This window comes from Pleurodeles waltl, chromosome 5 (assembly GCF_031143425.1).
Source record: "Pleurodeles waltl isolate 20211129_DDA chromosome 5, aPleWal1.hap1.20221129, whole genome shotgun sequence".
NCBI classification, from domain to species: Eukaryota; Metazoa; Chordata; class Amphibia; order Caudata; family Salamandridae; genus Pleurodeles; species Pleurodeles waltl.
In genome coordinates this window covers 1,865,217,768-1,865,237,495 of record NC_090444.1, presented here as the reverse complement: position 1 = coordinate 1,865,237,495, position 19,728 = coordinate 1,865,217,768, and the positions used below count along the sequence as shown (strand labels likewise).

General features: G+C 45.9%; 1 protein-coding gene across 3 annotated transcripts in view; it reads left to right on the top strand.

The window, feature by feature from the left end:
- SRF (serum response factor) overlaps nt 1-17,606 on the top strand; it is a 284,214-nt gene extending 266,608 nt beyond the window's left edge. For all 3 annotated transcript variants that reach the window (XM_069236403.1, XM_069236402.1, XM_069236404.1), the window contains exon 7: nt 12,647-17,606. In XM_069236403.1, the coding sequence (XP_069092504.1) occupies nt 12,647-12,742 (96 nt within the window). In that variant the 3' untranslated portion in view covers nt 12,743-17,606. The remainder of the gene's footprint in view (nt 1-12,646) is intronic.
- The last annotated feature ends 2,122 nt before the right edge of the window (nt 17,607-19,728 follow it).

Genomic DNA, 19,728 nt, shown 5'->3' with positions numbered 1-19,728 from the left:
GGTACTTCTAGTACCAAGGGCCCTGATGCCAAGGAAGGTCTCTAAGGGCTGCAGCATGTCTTATGCCACCCTGGAGACTTCTCACTCAGCACAGACACCCTGCTTGCCAGCTTGTGTGTGCTAGTGAGGACAAAACGAGTAAGTCGACATGGCACTCCCCTCAGGGTGCCATGCCAGCCTCTCACTGCCTATGCAGTATAGGTAAGGCACCCCTCTAGCAGGCCTTACAGCCCTAAGGCAGGGTGCACTATACCATGGGTGAGGGTACCAGTGCATGAGCATGGTACCCCTACAGTGTCTAAACAAAACCTTAGACATTGTAAGTGCAGGGTAGCCATAAGAGTATATGGTCTGGGAGTCTGTCAAACACGAACTCCACAGCACCATAATGGCTACACTGAAAACTGGGAAGTTTGGTATCAAACTTCTCAGCACAATAAATGCACACTGATGCCAGTGTACATGTTATTGAAAAATACACCACAGAGGGCACCTTAGAGGTGCCCCCTGAAACTTAACCGACTATCTGTGTAGGCTGACTAGTTTTAGCAGCCTGCCACAAACCGAGACATGTTGCTGGCCCCATGGGGAGAGTGCCTTTGTCACTCTGAGGCCAGTAACAAAGCCTGCACTGGGTGGAGATGCTAACACCTCTCCCAGGCAGGAATTGTCACAGCTGGCGGTGAGCCTCAAAGGCTCACCTCCTTTGTGCCAACCCAGCAGGACACTCCAGCTAGTGGAGTTGCCAGGCCCCACTTTTGGCGGCAAGGCCGGAGAAAATAATGAGAAAAACAAGGAGGAGTCACTGGCCAGTCAGGACAGCCCCTAAGGTGTCCTGAGCTGAAGTGACTCTAACTTTTAGAAATCCTCCATCTTGCAGATGGAGGATTCCCCCAATAGGGTTAGGATTGTGACCCCCTCCCCTTGGGAGGAGGCACAAAGAGGGTGTACCCACCCTCAGGGCTAGTAGCCATTGGCTACTAACCCCCCAGACCTAAACACGCCCTTAAATTTAGTATTTAAGGGCTACCCTGAACCCTAGAAAATTAGATTCCTGCAACTACAAGAAGAAGGACTGCCTAGCTGAAAACCCCTGCAGAGGAAGACCAGAAGACGACTACTGCCTTGGCTCCAGAAACTCACCGGCCTGTCTCCTGCCTTCCAAAGATCCTGCTCCAGCGACGCCTTCCAAAGGGACCAGCGACCTCGACATCCTCTGAGGACTGCCCCTGCTTCGAAAAGACAAGAAACTCCCGAGGACAGCGGACCTGCTCCAAGAAAGGCTGCAACTTTGTTTCCAGCAGCTTTAAAGAACCCTGCAAGCTCCCCGCAAAAGGCGTGAGACTTGCAACACTGCACCCGGCGACCCCGACTCGGCTGGTGACGATCCAACACCTCAGGAGGGACCCCAGGACTACTCTAAGACTGTGAGTACAAAAACCTGTCCCCCCTGAGCCCCCACAGCGCCGCCTGCAGAGGGAATCCCGAGGCTTCCCCTGACCGCGACTCTTTGAATCCTAAGTCCCGACACCTGGGAGAGACCCTGCACCCGCAGCCCCCAGGACCCGAAGGACCGGACTTTCACTGGAGGAGTGACCCCCAGGAGTCCCTCTCCCTTGACCAAGTGGAGGTTTCCCCGAGGAACCCCCCCCTTGCCTGCCTGCAGCGCTGAAGAGATCCCTAGATCTCCCATTGACTTCCATTACAAACCCGACGCTTGTTTCTACACTGCACCCGGCCGCCCCCGCGCTGCTGAGGGTGAAATTCCTCTGTGGGCTTGTGTCCCCCCCGGTGGCCTACAAAACCCCCCTGGTCTGCCCTCCGAAGACGCGGGTACTTAACTGCAAGCAGACCGGAACCGGGGCACCCCCTTCTCTCCATTCTAGCCTATGTGTTTTGGGCACCACTTTGAACTCTGCACCTGACCGGCCCTGAGCTGCTGGTGTGGTGACTTTGGGGTTGCTCTGAACCCCCAACGGTGGGCTACCTTGGACCAAGAACTGAACCCTGTAAGTGTCTTACTTACCTGGTAAAACTAACAAATACTTACCTCCCCTAGGAACTGTGAAAATTGCACTAAGTGTCCACTTTTAAAACAGCTATTTGTGAATAACTTGAAAAGTATACATGCAATTTTTATGATTTGAAGTTCCTAAAGTACTTACCTGCAATACCTTTCGAATGAGCTATTACATGTAGAATTTGAACCTGTGGTTCTTAAAATAAACTAAGAAAAGATATTTTTCTATATAAAAACCTATTGGCTGGATTTGTCTCTGAGTGTGTGTACCTCATTTATTGTCTATGTGTATGTACAACAAATGCTTAACACTACTCCTTGGATAAGCCTACTGCTCGACCACACTACCACAAAATAGAGCATTAGTATTATCTATTTTTACCACTATTTTACCTCTAAGGGGAACCCTTGGACTCTGTGCATGCTATTCCTTACTTTGAAATAGCACATACAGAGCCAACTTCCTACACATGTGTTCCCATATCTAGACGACTGGCTAATCAAGGCCCATTCGTTAATACAGTGCACAAATCACACAAATCATATCATACAAACCCTCTTCAAACTAGGGTTCACCGTCAATTTCACAAAATCCAAAATTCTGCCGCGCAAGGTGCAACAATACCTGGGAGCCATAATAGACACATCAAAAGGAGTTGCCACTCCAAGTCCACAAAGAATTCGAAATTTCAACACCATCATACAACGCATGTATCCAACACAAAGGATACACGCAAAGATGGTACTACAACTCCTAGGCATGATGTCTTCATGCATAGCCATTGTCCCAAACGCAAGACTGCACATGAGGCCCTTACAACAGTGCCTAGCATCACAATGGTCACAAGCACAGGGTCACCTTCTAGATCTGGTGTTAATAGACCGCCAAACTTACCTCTCGCTTCTGTGGTGGAACAACATAAATTTAAACAAAGGGCGGCCTTTCCAAGACCCAGTGCCACAATACGTAATAACAACAGATGCTTCCATGACAGGGTGGGGAGCACACCTCGATCAACACAGCATACAAGGAGAATGGAACGTACATCAAACAAAACTGCATATAAATCACCTAGAACTTCTAGCAGTTTTTCAAGCACTAAAAGCTTTCCAACCAATAATAGTTCACAAATACATTCTCGTCAAAACAGACAACATGACAACAATGTATTATCTAAACAAGCAGGGGGGGGGACGCACTCCACTCAGTTAAGCCTGCTAGCACAAAAGATTTGGCGTTGGGCAATTCACAACCAAATTCGCCTAATAGCACAATTTATACCAGGGATCCAAAATCAACTCGCAGACAATCTCTCTCGAGAACACCAACAGGTCCACGAATGGGAAATTCACCCCCAAATTCTGAACACTTATTTCAAACTCTGGGGAACACCTCAGATAGACTTGTTTGCGACAAGGGAGAACGCAAAATGCCAAAACTTCGCATCCAGATACCCACACAAACAATCCCAAGGCAATGCCCTATGGATGAACTGGTCAGGGATATTTGCTTACGCTTTTCCTCCTCTCCCTCTCCTTCCTTACCTGGTAAACAAACTCAGTCAAAACAAACTCAAACTCATATTAATAGCACCAACTTGGGCAAGGCAACCCTGGTACACAACGCTGCTAGACCTATCAGTAGTACCCTGCATCAAATTGCCCAACAGGCCAGATCTGTTGACACAGCACAACCAAAAGATCAGACACCCAGATCCAGCATCGCTAAATCTAGCAATCTGGCTCCTGAAATCCTAGAATTCGGGCACTTACAACTTACCCAAGAATGTATGGAAGTCATAAAACAAGCCAGAAGGCCATCCACCAGGCACTGCTATGCAAGTAAATGGAAGAGGTTTGTTTGCTACTGCCATATTAATCAAATACAACCATTACACACAACTCCAGAACATGTAGTGGGTTACTTGCTTCACTTACAAAAATCTAACCTGGCTTTCTCTTCCATTAAAATACACCTTGCAGCAATATCTGCATACCTGCAAACTACCTATTCAACTTCCCTATATAAGATACCAGTCATTAAAGCATTCATGGAGGGCCTTAGGAGAATTATACCACCAAGAACACCACCTGTTCCTTCATGGAACCTAAATGTTGTCCTAACTAGACTTATGGGTCCACCTTTTGAACCCATGCACTCCTGCGACATACAGTTCCTAACCTGGAAGGTGGCCTTTCTCATCGCCATTACTTCCCTAAGAAGAGTAAGCGAGATTCAGGCGTTTACAATACAGGAACCTTTTATACAATTACACAAGAATAAGGTCGTCCTAAGGACCAATCCTAAATTTTTGCCAAAGGTTATTTCACCGTTCCATCTAAATCAAACAGTGGAACTTCCAGTGTTCTTTCCACAGCCAGATACCGTAGCTGAAAGGGCACTACATACATTAGGTGTCAAAAGAGCATTGATGTATTACATTGACAGAACAAAAAACATCAGAAAGACTAAACAACTATTTATTGCATTTCAAAAACCTCATGCAGGAAACCCAATATCAAAACAAGGTATAGCCAGATGGATAGTTAAATGCATCCAATTCTCTTCCAGGGGATCCTCATCAATAGTCATAAACATTGAATATTCCCACCCTTGTGCGGGGACCCCGGAGCATATATATAAAATACATACATATTATCATGTGTAAAACAGCAATGCAGGCTATAATCATAAATAGGCTAAAATGCTTTATTTCTATGCAAGTTTTTTTTTTTTTTTTTTTTTTTTTTTTATATTATAAAATCACAATAGATCATAAATATCTACCTAAGCCCCCAAAAACTGGACTTAGGGAAGTAAACAGCAGTAAATAGCAGAGAAAAATAGAAAAAACTACATTGAAAAACAATGAAGCATTCTTAGCCAATAGGCTGCATGCAGGTTAACACAGGAGAACCATAAAAACTTTGGCACCGTGCCTTTAAGACCCTGAGCACCTCCAGTATCCCACCATGCCTCAGGGGTGAAGGGAAGGTGACAGTTGGTTCACAGTTAGGTCAGTTCTTTTTTCCGGCTTCTTCTGAGAGGATCCTGGAGCATTGAGCTCTCAGTTTTTCTGAGTTTTTCTTCAGAAAAATCCTTAAAAATAGTGTTTTTCCTATTTACTCGACAGATAACATCTTTTGTCTGAGTTTGGAAGTCTTTTTTGACAGAAAATGCCATCTCTTTTTGTAAAATGTCCTTCTTGTGGGAAGAAGAAAGCCCAGTCAGACCCACACTCTCTGTGTATTGTCTGCCTGCCACAGAGTCACTGTCCTGACACCTGCAAGTATTGTAAGAACATGTCAAGGAGGACTCTCAAAGACAGAGAGAAGATCAGGCTACATGGGCTTCAGGAGAGGAAAAAGTCAACATCCTCTTCACTTCCCAGACCTACAGCAGAAGGAATGGCCCGATCGACGTCGACAGGTAGGATTGTGCCTGTTTGTTCTCCATCGACGTCATCGGCACCACCGTCTCATCGGCATAGATCGCCGTCGAGGGACAAAACGTCGAAGCATGGACACAGGGGTACATCTCCGTCGACGGCAGGCCGCCGTTCGGCGTCGAGCCATCTCCGGCGCTCCCGTTCGCCGTCGAGAACGTCTCACCCCTTGGCGTCGAAGGACACGACACCAAAAACACCTCGACGGCATGAACATCCGCCGTCGACCACTCGCCACTCAACGTCGAGACACACGACGGCGAGTAGGTCCAGGTCCCGCGATCGGCGTCAAGACACTCGACGGCAAGACCTCCGACGTCAAGACCTCCGACGTCAAGACCTTCGACGTCGAGAACAGATCAGCCATCGCAACCTTCGACGTCGAGGATACAATCGACGTCGACACAACCTTCAGCTGTGTCACAGGCAGTAGAGCCAGCGGACAAAGCTCCCTCACCGGTGGTCTCTATAAGGAGTGCATCATCCCATTCCAGAGCATCGGGGCATGTTTCTCCCATCACTCTATCACCCAGATGGTTAGAGAGCCTGAATAGACCGGCAGCATCCCCGGATTCACAATACTCTAGGATGTATTCTCCTACTGCCTCATTACCGAGAACGCCATCGCCTACAGCTAGAGCAGGACGGGCTCGTTCTGCTTCTCGTCAGCCGACCACAAGACCTGCACACTCTGCTACAGCCTCTCGGAGCAGGTCCCGTTCCCGAAGGAGAACCAGGTCACGAACACCACGCAGAAGATCACCTTCTTGGTCTTCTTCAGGATCGTCTGTTGGGCGCTACTCCCCCACACTCACAGATTCTCCACCTGCTAGGATTTCCCCGGTGGATGATATCACCACTTTTAATGAGGTTCTTCTAAGGGGAGCGCAGAAGCTAAATATTGAGGTACCGGAGCCGGCCACCTCATCCTCAGTTATCTTTGAGACCCTACAACACAGATCAGTCTCGAGAAAACTGCTGCCACTAGTACCGGGTTTGCTGCAACCGACTATGGACACTTTTCTGTCTCCAGCCACTCTCAAGTCTGCCCCGGCTAGGATTCAAAAGAAATACAAAGCTCCGGAACAAGATCCTTTATTCCTGCGGAAGGATCCGCCACCGGACTCTGTGATCTTAGCCGCAGCCAGAAAAACACACTCTGTGGCATCATCTTCCACAGTCCCCCCGGATAAGGAGAGCAGACACCTAGACTCTCTGGGGAGAAAGATGTGCGGTACGGCGGCATCTGCTATGAAGGTCTCCAGCGCCTCAGCACTTCTGGGCAGATATGACCGCTCTCTGTGGGACTCACTCCACAGATTTACAGAAAAGTTGCCCAGGGAAGATAGACAGGACTTCCAGGAAATCTTGCAGGAAGGGGGCCTAGTATCTAACCAGGTCATCAGCGCGGCGGCGGACGGGGCGGATTTGGCTGCGCATGGGTATGCGCACGGAATCTGCGCTAGGAGGTCTTCCTGGCTACGGCTCACGGGTCTGAAACAGGAAGCACAGCAGCGCATTTTGAACCTCCCATTCAGCGGGAGTTCGTTGTTCGGTACCCACGCGGATGAAGAGATGGCCCGAATGAAAACGGAAGTCGACACGATGAGGGCAGTGGGCCTGGAACGTAAAAAAGACTTCAGGCGGATGTACAGGCCGTATGACAGACTACCATTCCAGCAGAGGGTTCAAACCCCTCACTGGTCTCAGAGGCCACAACAACGACAGGGACGTCCCCTGTTTCAGGCACGTAGACCCACAAGAGACCGAGGGTCAAGTAGACCTCAACAGTCTACAGCAAAGACACCATCAAAGCAATGAGGCATTGCTTCCCTCAGCACTGTGCACCACTCCGGTGGGGGGAAGTGTTACGCATCATCTTCGCGAGTGGCACTCCATCACAAAAGACAAATGGGTGCTCAATATTGTCGAACATGGCTATTCTCTCCTTTTCAAAAAACCTCCTCCACACTTGCCGCCAGCAAGGTGTTTTCCTTCTCATCTCAGCCTGCTACGCAAGGAAGTTCTCGCACTCCTACAAAAGAAAGCTGTAGAAAAGGTTCCTCCGGCACAAAAAGGAAAAGGGGTGTACTCCCGTTACTTTCTGGTGGCGAAAAAAGGTCAACAGGGCCTCTTCAGGCCAATTCTGGACTTACGGCTCCTGAACAAGTACATAAGAAAACAAAAGTTCAGGATGCTAGCCCTTCACCAGATTGTCCCGCAACTGCATCAGGGAGACTGGATGTGCTCCATCGACCTACAGGATGTATATTTTCACATCCCAATAGCAACCAAACAACGGAAATTTTTACGTTTCCAGATAGCGTCACAGCACTACCAATTCAGAGTCCTTCCATTCGGCCTGAAGTCTGCACCCCGAGTCTTTTCAAAATGTGTAGCAGTGGTAGCGGCACACCTTCGAAGACAAAAAATATTCGTCTACCCCTACCTGGACGACTGGCTAGTGAAGGCCTCATCTCCGGATCAGGCGAGAAAACATCGAGATATCGTTCTAAGAACTTTCGAGTCTCTATGTCTTCAAATCAACCACGACAAGTCAACCTTGATTCCAACACAAAACCTCCACTACCTGGGAGCGATACTAAACACAGAGCTCCAAAGAGTGTATCCTTCGGAGGAACGACTTTTATCAATCCACAGGAAGTGTCAACAACTATTAACAGCCGATGCACCTACAGCTCGTCAGGTGACATCGCTTCTGGGCTCCATGGCTTCATGCATCTTCATTGTCCCGAATGCCAGGCTACGCATGAGGCCCCTTCAGGAGGCATTAGAGAACAATTGGAGCCAAAAGACTGGTCACTGGGAGGACAGAGTTCGACTACCAGCAGTGGCTTTTCAATCACTACAATGGTGGATGCACAGACCTCACCTGTCGATAGGTTCTCCGTTTCACCAGACAATTCCAGTCGACACTCTGGTAACGGATGCGTCTCTTCAGGGTTGGGGTGCTCATCTGGGTTCCTTCCAAGCTCAGGGTCTGTGGTCCGACAAGGAAAAGAACTATCACATAAATCTACTGGAACTCAGAGCAGTCCATCTGGCTCTCAAATCTTTCTCTCCATTGGTTCAGGGGAAATCTATCCTAATTCAGACAGACAATACAACCACAATGTATTACCTGAACAAACAGGGGGGAACAAGATCACTACCTCTGTCTCGAGAATCCCAAACGATATGGCATTGGCTCCTGGCCAGGGGAATGTCTATCACAGCGGTACACCTGCCAGGTCAGCAAAACGTAGAGGCAGATTTCCTGAGCAGACATCTGGAAGACGCGCACGACTGGGTGCTACACGACGAAGTCGTCGAGGACATCTTCGGTCAATGGGGTCGACCCCAGTTGGATCTCTTTGCAGACGAAACAAACAAGAAATGCCCAGACTTCGCATCCAGGTTCTGCCGTCCGGGATCTCAAGGGAATGCCCTGTTGATCAACTGGTCAGGGACATTTCTCTACGCCTTTCCACCGATTCCCCTCATACCGGCAGTAATCAACAAATTTTACAACTCCAGAACCAGAATGATTCTGATAGCGCCACAATGGCCCCGCCAATTCTGGTACACGGACCTACTCAACTTATCGGAAAGACCTCACAGGAGGTTGCCGTGCAGACCGGATCTCCTGAGCAGAATGGAAGGCAGAATCCTACATCCCAACCTTCCCTCTCTGAGCTTGACAGCATGGCTCCTGAATTCCTACAGTATGGGCACCTAGGGCTCTCACAGGAGTGCATGAGCATCTTGAAAGAGTCAAAACGACCTTCCACGCGGCGTTCTTACGCTTTTAAGTGGAAGAGATTTTACATCTGGTGCTCTCAACAAGGTATAAATCCCATACGAGCTCAGGAGGACGTCATACTGTCCTATTTACTTCATCTGGCGAAGTCTGGTCTGCAGGTATCTTCTATTAAGGTTCATTTGTCTGCAATTACAGCGTATCGTAAGTCGCCTTCTCAGGAATCCTTCTTTACGATACCTGTAGTCAAGGATTTTTTAGAAGGCTTGAAAAAGGTTTTTCCTCCCATTCGGAGACCTTCTCCTCCATGGGAACTGAATGTAGTCCTGTCAAAACTTATGGGCCCTCCTTTTGAACCTATCCACAAGGCCTCTTTACAGCACCTTACGTGGAAGACGGCTTTTTTGGTGGCCATTACTTCAGCGAGGAGGGTCAGCGAAATTCAGGCTCTGTCTTGCAGAGAACCGTACACGGTTTTTCACGATAATAGAGTGGTTCTGCGAACTCACCCATCTTTCCTTCCGAAGGTGGTGTCAGAATTCCATATCAATCAGACTATATCTTTACCGACTTTCTTTCCCAAGCCGGAGACTCCGGCTGAGAAAGCATTGCACTCTTTAGACTTGAAAAGAGTGCTGAAATTCTATTTGGACAAAACAAAACCGATTAGACATTCTAACCATTTGTTTCTAAATTATGGTCATTTAAGAACAGGAGAGGCAGCGTCTAAACGAACGATATCAAGATGGATTGTGTCTTGTATTGTTAACTCTTACCAACTGGCTAATAAGAGATTACTGGCTAGGCCAAAAGCGCATTCCACAAGGGGAAAAGCGGCTACTGCTGCCCTCCTTAACAATGTACCAATTTCCGAGATTTGTAAGGCTGCTACATGGAAGTCTGTGCATACCTTTACTAAGCATTACTGTTTAGACTCGGATGCAAGAGCGGATGCCCAGGTGGGGCAGGCCTCTCTTAGAAATCTATTTGCATGAATATATATCTTTTCCTGCACTTCTTTCAGACAGTCCGCAGAGTTTAGGGATGGGCATGCTAATCTATTCAATGTTTATGACTATTGATGAGGATCCCCTGGAAGAGAAGGATAAGTTACTTACCTGTAAATCCTAGTTCTCTTCCAGGGGTATCCTCATCAAAGTCATAAACAACCCACCCTCCTCCCCGGACTCAAGTCTCCTGGAAGTGCAGGACAGATTATCTTTCTGATCAGTTACACAGATTGTCACCGTAAAAAAGTACTGACCTAACTGTGAACCAACTGTCACCTTCCCTTCACCCCTGAGGCATGGTGGGATACTGGAGGTGCTCAGGGTCTTAAAGGCACGGTGCCAAAGTTTTTATGGTTCTCCTGTGTTAACCTGCATGCAGCCTATTGGCTAAGAATGCTTCATTGTTTTTCAATGTAGTTTTTTCTATTTTTCTCTGCTATTTACTGCTGTTTACTTCCCTAAGTCCAGTTTTTGGGGGCTTAGGTAGATATTTATGATCTATTGTGATTTTATAATATAAAAAAAAAAACAAAAAAAAAAAAACTTGCATAGAAATAAAGCATTTTAGCCTATTTATGATTATAGCCTGCATTGCTGTTTTACACATGATAATATGTATGTATTTTATATATATGCTCCGGGGTCCCCGCACAAGGGCGGGAATATTCAATGTTTATGACTTTGATGAGGATACCCCTGGAAGAGAACTAGGATTTACAGGTAAGTAACTTATCCATCTGCTACCTTGAAGCTAAACGACAGCTGCCCATTACACCAAGGGCACACTCAACCAGAAAGAAAGGTGCTACCATGGCCTTTCTAGGAAACATCCCAATGCAAGAAATATGTAAGGCAGCCACATGGTCTACGCCTCACACATTCACCAAGCACTACTGTGTAGACGTGTTATCCGCACAACAAGCCACAGTAGGTCAAGCCGTATTAAGAACATTATTTCAGACTACTTCCACTCCTACAGGCTGATCCACCGCTTTTGGGGAGATAACTGCTTACTAGTCTATGCAAAACATGCGTATCTACAGCAACAGATGCCATCGAACTGAAAATGTCACTTACCCAGTGTACATCTGTTCGTGGCATCAGTCGCAGTAGATTCGCATGTGCCCACCCGCCTCCCCGGGAGCCTGTAGCAGTTTGGAAGTTACCTTCAATTATTTATATATGTATCATCTCAACCTTAAATAGGTGCATACTTAGTCACTCCATTGCATGGGCACTATTACTACAATTCAACTCCTACCTCACCCTCTGCGGGGAAAAACAATCGAAGATGGAGTCGATGCCCATGCGCAATGGAGACAAAAGGAGGAGTCACTCGGTCCCGTGACTCGAAAGACTTCTTCGAAGAAAAACAACTTGTAACACTCCGGCCCAACACCAGATGGCGAGCTATTGCAAAACATGCGAATCTACTGCGACTGATGCCACGAACAGATGTACACTGGGTAAGTGACATTTTCATTCCATGGCAATGATGGACAGAGCGTTATTTTGTATCGACCCTCGGGTATAGTGATCAGATCTCAGACGCAAGTTTCTTGAATTACTTGACGCTAAACTATGGACCGCTTTTAGAAATGTTCACCTTTGGGTAGGCATGGATGCCAGTTAGAACTCTTAAATTAAGACTAGCAATCAAGTGTCCTTGCTGGCAATTGGTATAACAGCAGTTTTTGTCTTCATTCTGTGCTGCAGTTGCTTAGTACTGAGGTGCCCTGGGCATACCACTACTGAGGTGTGTGTTTTGTGCTGCACATTCCAGGTTGTGAAGGATTGTCTAACACTACTTCTGCCAGGGCCACACATGCTGCTCTTCTATAAGTAGATTAGGTTCAGCAGTAAAGGATTGTCAGTCAGTGCTGCTGACAAGACCACACGTACTTCTCTTCTGTAACTAGAATAAGTTCGGAAGTTCAGGTTTAGTGAAGGATAGATTGTGTCCCAGTCATATGTCAGCAGAGACAGGTAAAGTATGGATTATTTTCTGGTTTCTCCCATTGGGAGGTGATGGGAATGGAAGTCCCTGGTGACTGGTAAAGGTAAGTAGAAGTTACTTCCTGAGCTCTGTACTTTTATTTAAATTCATTTGGCGACCGCCCGCTAGTATTCGTGTTAGTTTTCCAGTAGGTGGTTCTATTTGGTGGTGGCACCGTGTGTTTGTGAATCTTGGGCAGCCCACTTACTGTTCCACCTTATTTTAGTACTAGGATTATTACTGACTTGCTTTTCCTGTGTGGCAATATACTGAATTCGCTTTACATCTCTTATAGTAAATAATTCTTTCACTGCAACGGAACCATGCGATTTCTTCTCATTTTAGTTAAAATTATTTTGATTGAAACTGCATTGGCCATCCTGAAATTTCCAGTCACCTCTCTTTTCTCCTTAGATGGCAGTCATTGGCCAGCAGTCCAGCAGTGGGAGTAGCTTGACAGAACTCCAGGTGGTCAATTTAGACACAACACACAACTGCAAGAGTGACTGACCGACTATCTGGCCTACTCTTCTGCCCGAGTGGCTGCGAGTACCCGGCGTGAAACAAGAACTGCAGCAGTTTCAGTTAATACAGACTGCCTCACTTATTTATTTGTTGCCTTCTCACGTTTTCTTTATATACACGTGTAAGAATACAGAAGTGAATTCCTGCTCGCTTTGGGCACCCAGCCTCGAGGAAGCAAAGTAGTTGGGTGTGCACTGTTGTGTTTAAACATAAAGGAATGTGAGAATATCCTGGTGACCTCTGTTCTGTCAGCAGTCCAAACAGCATCCATGTAGGGGTTGGGGCAGAATGGAGGATAGGTTGATGGGAGAATGGATTAGTTCAGACGTGCATGAAATGTTTGATTGGCATCTGAAAGTAGGATTTGTAACTTTGATGCTGTACCAAGCTGAACTGTAACCTTTGGTAGATGATGGTAAGACACAGCCGTGGCATTGCACATATTGTTTGCCTCCGCCTTTCCCATCCATGGGCTAGTTTTCTAGTGCGAAGGGGCTGGTACATGTCTGAACAGTCCAATGGTAAGCTCTGAATGATTGGGGAAGGACATTAGCCAAATGTAACTACTCTGTATATCACCTGTATGTGTGTGCGACACACAAACTCCATCCTTGTGGTCCTTCCCGTATGTGGGTACTATCTGAGAGGAAGGGGCTGCAGCCAGTGTCCCCTGGCAGAGTATCCTGCTCAGTATATCACCTGTATGTGTGTGCGACACACACTCCATCCCTTGTGGTCCTTCCTGTATGTGGGTACGGTCTGAGAGGAAGAGGCTGCAGCCAGTGTCCCCTGGCAGAGTATCCTGCTCAGTATATCACCTGTATGTGTGTGCGACACACACTCCATCCCTTGTGGTCCTTCCCGTATGTGGGTACGGTCTGAGAGGAAGAGGCTGCTGCCAGTGTCCCCTGGCAGTGTCCTGGCTTTAATATCCAGTTGTCCTTGGCATGAGTGGGTGCTAGAATGGGCACCAGAATCCTGAACTAAGAGTGGGAATCCCTTCGTTCCAGGCACTAGAATGAACATGGTCTGTATCATTTTCGCTCAGCTGCACTTGTGCTGCTGGACCGGCTTCTTCAGAGGGGTAATCTCCTCGAGATGAGGCTCTTACAATGCAAGTAAATTACTTCATGTAGTTTTGGGGTAGGGGACGTGAGTGACTCCTGCACCGCGGGGTTCAGTTTGTTGGTGATGTTGTCATGAACCTCCTTGAAGTTGTACTGCTCATGTGCAATAGTTACTCGGAGTAGGGGGAGACCGCTAGACTTTAGTGAGGAGCTCTGTATGTACTGACTGAAACATATGGCATTCTGGGCATTATAACCATACACCTTTTAGTCTCCGAGAATGGAATGGCATCAGTCTTTTCCCCATTTAAAAAAAATGCCAGGTGTTCCTGTGATGAATGGTGGAGCAGGTATACTGTGTACGAATCACCGTGTGGTCATAACTTGTCCTTAGCTAAGACTGTTCCCATGTTTGCTGGTGACAAAATATCTCCGTAAATCCTGAAATGTAACCTGTAAAGAATGATTAGTTTTCTGTGTTCTTTTTAACATGCACAAGAGTGAATAGGAAGTGACATTGCTGTGATCAGTGCAGTATGTGATTTACTGTATATCCTGGAGTTGAACTCCGTGTGTGCTGGTGAAGGCAAACTATACGCTAGAGTGAACAAAGTGGTGCCTCGTGCCATTAACGTTAATATCAGCAGTATATGGGTCACACACTAATCTATTCTCTTGAATATATATTGCAATGTTTTCCATATCAGTGAAAATACACAACTCAGTTCTGATGTGATAGTAGCGTTACTGTATTCGCCGGGACATGGTCGTCACGTACCAGCAGAAGATGCCATTAATGTATTTGGCCTAGTTTATATGACGTTTCAGCACTCCTCACTGTAGTGGTGTACCCAGAAATATACATCCTATTTGTGTGTCTTGTACCATTGCACATCCCCTTTAGGAGCCTGGACCTCTGTGATATTCCTCATTTGAGGCCATGTGGCGTGAAAGAAGTAGGGACATGAAGTCGTACTCTGGGTGAAGCTTTACATGGTGCTGTGAGCCAAGCAGCATTACCAGTGCTGTTGGGTTGCACTGTGGTGTGCCTTCGAGTTGCACTGCTGCCTACAAAATAGGTATTGCTGGCAGGGCATGTGCACAGCCTTGTATGCTTTATTTCTGGTGCCTTGTTTGGACCGGGTGCATCTTGGTAGCCTGGTCCAATTTTCAGTAGCTTATGTCTTGATTTCTGGAAGGCATTGAGCGCTGCATCCGGTTACAAAGCATCTTGGCTGTTACCTACTTCAGTAGGGATTGCCCATGTCCTGAAAGGTAGTAGCATTAATCATGTCTACTGGACAAAGCATGGTCTTCGGTAGACTTGCTGCTGGTTGTTGTCGTGTGGCGCTTCAGGTTTTTTATTCTCACTAAAAGCAGGGTATGTAGTATGCGGTCTCCTGTGCAGTTGCACGCAGTAAGCCTAACCTTCTACCACTGGTCTTGCAAGTGGCCTCACCACTTAGTGACCAGGTTGGTTTATCCCAGCTACAGAGGATGAGTGTATTCCCTACTGGAATGTATTTGCGGGTAGGGGATTCGTGTGATGTGATTTGTCAGTATTTGTGTCAGACACTTTTCATTCATTGTGCCATAAGATGTGTCGGGGAGAAGCCACTCTTGGTCTTGGGTGCGGCCATGACTGGTTTGAGTAAGCTCTGCCTCCAGTACAGAGGATGATGTAGGAATAACAAACTCTCCTTTTTTTGATGAAGAGGTAGAGGGTTGGACAGGGGCTGGGGTAGACCTGTGTGGCGTGGCTTTTCTCTTCAAAGAGAAGGAAAGGGCGTTAAACGTTTTTTAGTAAAATAAAAACTGATGAAAGCCTTGAAGAAAATACTTTATTTTTCTAAGTGTTATGCTCAGTATTTATGTATTTCTTAAAAAGGAATAAAGACACAGGCTCTTGTACAGTTTTCATGAGTTTTGTCTACACGTTTGTATCACATGAGAGGGCTAGGGCAGGGGGAGGGAGTTTCATTTACTTTATAAAATAAAATGTTTTGGAACATTGGCATTTAAGCTGATCAATTTTTCCTCTTCTGCCAAAACGTCTAATTGATATTTGAGGTATGGATGGGCAGTAACAGTATATACATATATTTTTTAGTGTTTTAGTGGGGGAGCTGGTAGGAAGTATGAAATGATATGGTTGTGCGCTTCGGGGTGGACCTGCTAGTTAACCTGTGAAGGTTTTTAGATGGATTAGTAAATTGGAGGTGATAACTGTCAAAATAAAATGTCACCTAATGAAGAGTGCTGCACATCCTTGTGGGAGACCACCTGGGTGCCTTCCATGATCATTTATGCTGTCCAGAAGCGTGCAGCTTAGTTCTGCCCAGTGCAGTCTTCTGCATTGCAGAATAATATGAAATAAAGTGAGATTAGATAAACCACCAAGCCATAATTTTAAGCTAAATATGTGAAGCAGCTTTCAGTCGAATTGTATAATATTCTATACATGTGTGCACTGGTTTTGCAGTAAGGTAGATGGCATGCAGTGTTCTGCTACATATCTATTCAGAAAAGGCTACCAAATTCTTGGTTAATGTAGCTTGAAAAGTTACTGACCACTTGGAAATCTGGAGAAAGGATGCTCTTGTTGCCAGACTGAATAGTGGATTTCTGTGGGCAAAGTTCCCGAAGGATGTCCTTATCCTCAGCAGGTAGATTTCAGATTACACAGATTTATACATTTAAATCTTGGGTAGTCTTTTGTTTTTGCATCATTACGAACAATTCTTTGCATCGCTGAATGGTGTTTTATTTCTTGGTCTCTAAACATGCTTTATGATCATTCAAATGTGACAACTGCACATGTGGTAAGACAATCATAGAAACATAGCCCCAGGTAAAAGATTTTAATGTAGCCAGAATTGGGGGGAAAAAGTGCTCCTTTTGGTATTAAAGTTGATAGCCAGCCAGAATTGGTATCCCTTTTTTAAAGTAAAGATAGACTGAGCTGGTTATTACCAGTTACACATGTATTGTTGGTTTGATTGAATCTTGTGAGGGTTAAATTGAGAGTTTAAGTTAGTACTTAAGAGACCTGAGCCTTCTACTGTTTACCTACAGTCCTAGGCGATTACTTCATCATGTGACTGCTAAGTTGGCACTTGATTTTCTTTGTAAACAGTGTAATTATTCTTAAGTAACATCTATCTACACCTACACTTTCCATCCTGTTTTTTTGTTTTATTTTTATTTGTGTTCATAAGTAATCACCAAACACGTCTAATTGATTTGTGAAGAGACCTGTAGCAGATTACTTGACTGGTTGTTAGCAGTTCAAATTATTTAGTAAGGGCTTTCTAGCTGCCACCAGAGCGAAGGCGACCTGATAATTTTACAGGCCTGGTCTGACTGCTCTCGTTACTTCGGACATTTAGAGCTCCCGCTCTGAGCATTTTTGCTTGCTTTCTCCCCCTCCAGTTTTGGCCTTGTAAGAGGGAAGTGTCTGTGCTGAAATCACCAGATATATTTGTCCCACAGCTTGAGGAAAATTGAGTTGTTTAAATGCTAATGTTCTGTCTGAGAATTTGTCTGAACACTTCTGTATCAGGGATAAATTGGCATTTATTGTGTGGTGAAGAATTCACTCTAATTTTATGGTTGTTTTTGAAGTTTATTTGTGTGTTTTTATTTTTTTATTTTTATGAAATTCCAGGGTCATGCCTGGAAGGGATGTGGAAGTAAACACCGTACTGTGTACATAACTTTCTTTTGTATAAAACAAAAAAATATATACTTTCAATAAAGGTATGAATTTGTGCACAATTTGACCTTTTATGTACCTGTTATTGTGTTCAAGTACAAGAAGATTGCATCTTTGTGAAGCTGTTTAAATGTATGTACTGTATTTGTTAGAATGTTACTGAGCACAAAACGTCCCTTGTATCTGTAGGTTAGAATTAATGAATGATGCATACTTGTTTTGCACAGATGCTGCCAAGCACCTCCGACAAGGCACTGACCGTAAACCACGCAGACTATGACCCTCTAAGACTTCTCAAAAAACAAGTCTTCATTAACTGACATAGGAGAGGTTAAGTCCTCAAGGCAAGTTGCATTTTCCTCTACAGGTTAGAAAGTACATAGGAAAATGACTGACTCCCACAGGTTAGATTGGCTGTAATCTAGGCACCGTAAACAAAGCCTGAGGTCTGACTATTTTGACGTGTGTGGGCTGATGGAGATGGAGCCCAGGTAACAGAAAAACAGGGCACATTGAAAATATTGCTTTAGAGGGCTCTGAAGGTAACACTATTGGAGATGCAGAACCAATACAGAGAGTGAAGACAAGGGGATATCTTACTGGATCTGTTTAAACCCAGACTGAGCTTAGTTGCTCCATTTTATTGTTTACAGGTGAGAAGTAGGACCTTTCGGCGTCCCTAGGTAGGTCTTTAATCATTCTGGTGAGAGTATTACCACCTGGACGGACTGCAAGCTATTGGTAGAGGTAGACCGTTGATCTTTCCAAGTTTTTAACAGCTACTATCAGTTACACACAGTGATGAAATGGGGTGTATTATACGATGTGATTGTGCGACCTCACCTTGTAATACTTAGCCAACCCCTTTAGGCTCCTTAGGTTTTTTCCAAACCTTCAGCTAAGTCCTGGGTAATTTACTCTGAGCAGCAAGGCTTACACAAAGGTACAAGTGGAAAGTACTTGAACATCACAAACACATTCGAAGAAATCACCAACACCCCAAGAAATCTGACACCAGTTTATAAAAATAAACTGTAATGCAGTCACGTAGTCACTTTAGGTGACCACCTCCAGTGGGGTGCCAGTCAGTGGGGCCAGTAAGATCCTCAAACAAATCGCAGCAGGTGGAGTAGTCTTCAGTCCGTTCCAGGCGCTTTTTTCCTTTGTGGGGCTTTCCTATGGAAGTGGTCTCGATAAAGATGCTAGAATGATGCTGTTATTGTGATTCTGTCAATGGGGGTCTTCTTGAGACTACTCCTCAGTCCACGATGGGGATGTGGTGGCTTGGGTCACACGATTGATATCCTTCAAAGCCTTCTCTGTGCTGACAGAAGTCTAGTTGCCATTGGACTACTGGTCGCCTGGTATCATGATCCCAGGTCAATCCTTCCTGGGTCAATAACTCATCTGCTGGAGGTCCTAGCTGCACTCCCAGATTCAGTGAACTCGGTGCAAATTTGTGTCTTGGGTCCTGGTCCCTGGTGCTGTTTGATTGCTGGTGGGCTACCAACTTGTCCCAGCAGGCTTCTTCAGATGTTGTGTCTCTCTGCTGCAACAGGCCAGTCAGCTAGCTCTTGACGTCTCCTAGCATTGGCTGGCTCTGGAGACAATTTCTCATTGAGCAGAACACTGCAGACACAGTCCCTCTCCCCTGATAGCAACCAGGTGCAGTCCATGACGATGCATCCTCTTTGCTGGTTCCATGGTGCAGCAGGGCAGTCCTCCCGGTCCTTTGTCCAGTTCAGCCAAGGTCTGAGTTCTGGTTGCCAGGGGTGCCCTACTTATGCTCAGAAAATGCCCCAAGGTCAGGGTGCGGTTGGTAGCCAAAGGGCTACCAAGTTCCCTCCCACCTGATGGCCACTTCTGTGAAGTGTGGCATCTGAGCATTCCAGGATGCACCATTCTGCTTCTTTCCAATATGTCTCATTAAACATTGCCCATGTGAAGGTGCATCTCACCGAACGTTGTCCGTGTGAAGATATGCCTTGGTAAGGTTTGCCCATATGAAGGTATCTCTCAGTATGTGAAGAAGTTGAGCACCCACACTAATTAGGTGCCGTGTGAGGTGGTTTAATGAAGTACTGCAATATACAGGAAATGTCCCTTACTCCAGTTTTGGAACTTTCAAAGATTAACATGCTTGAATCATTCCCCGTCGGTTAACTGGCTTCGATAGCTATTCCAAAGCA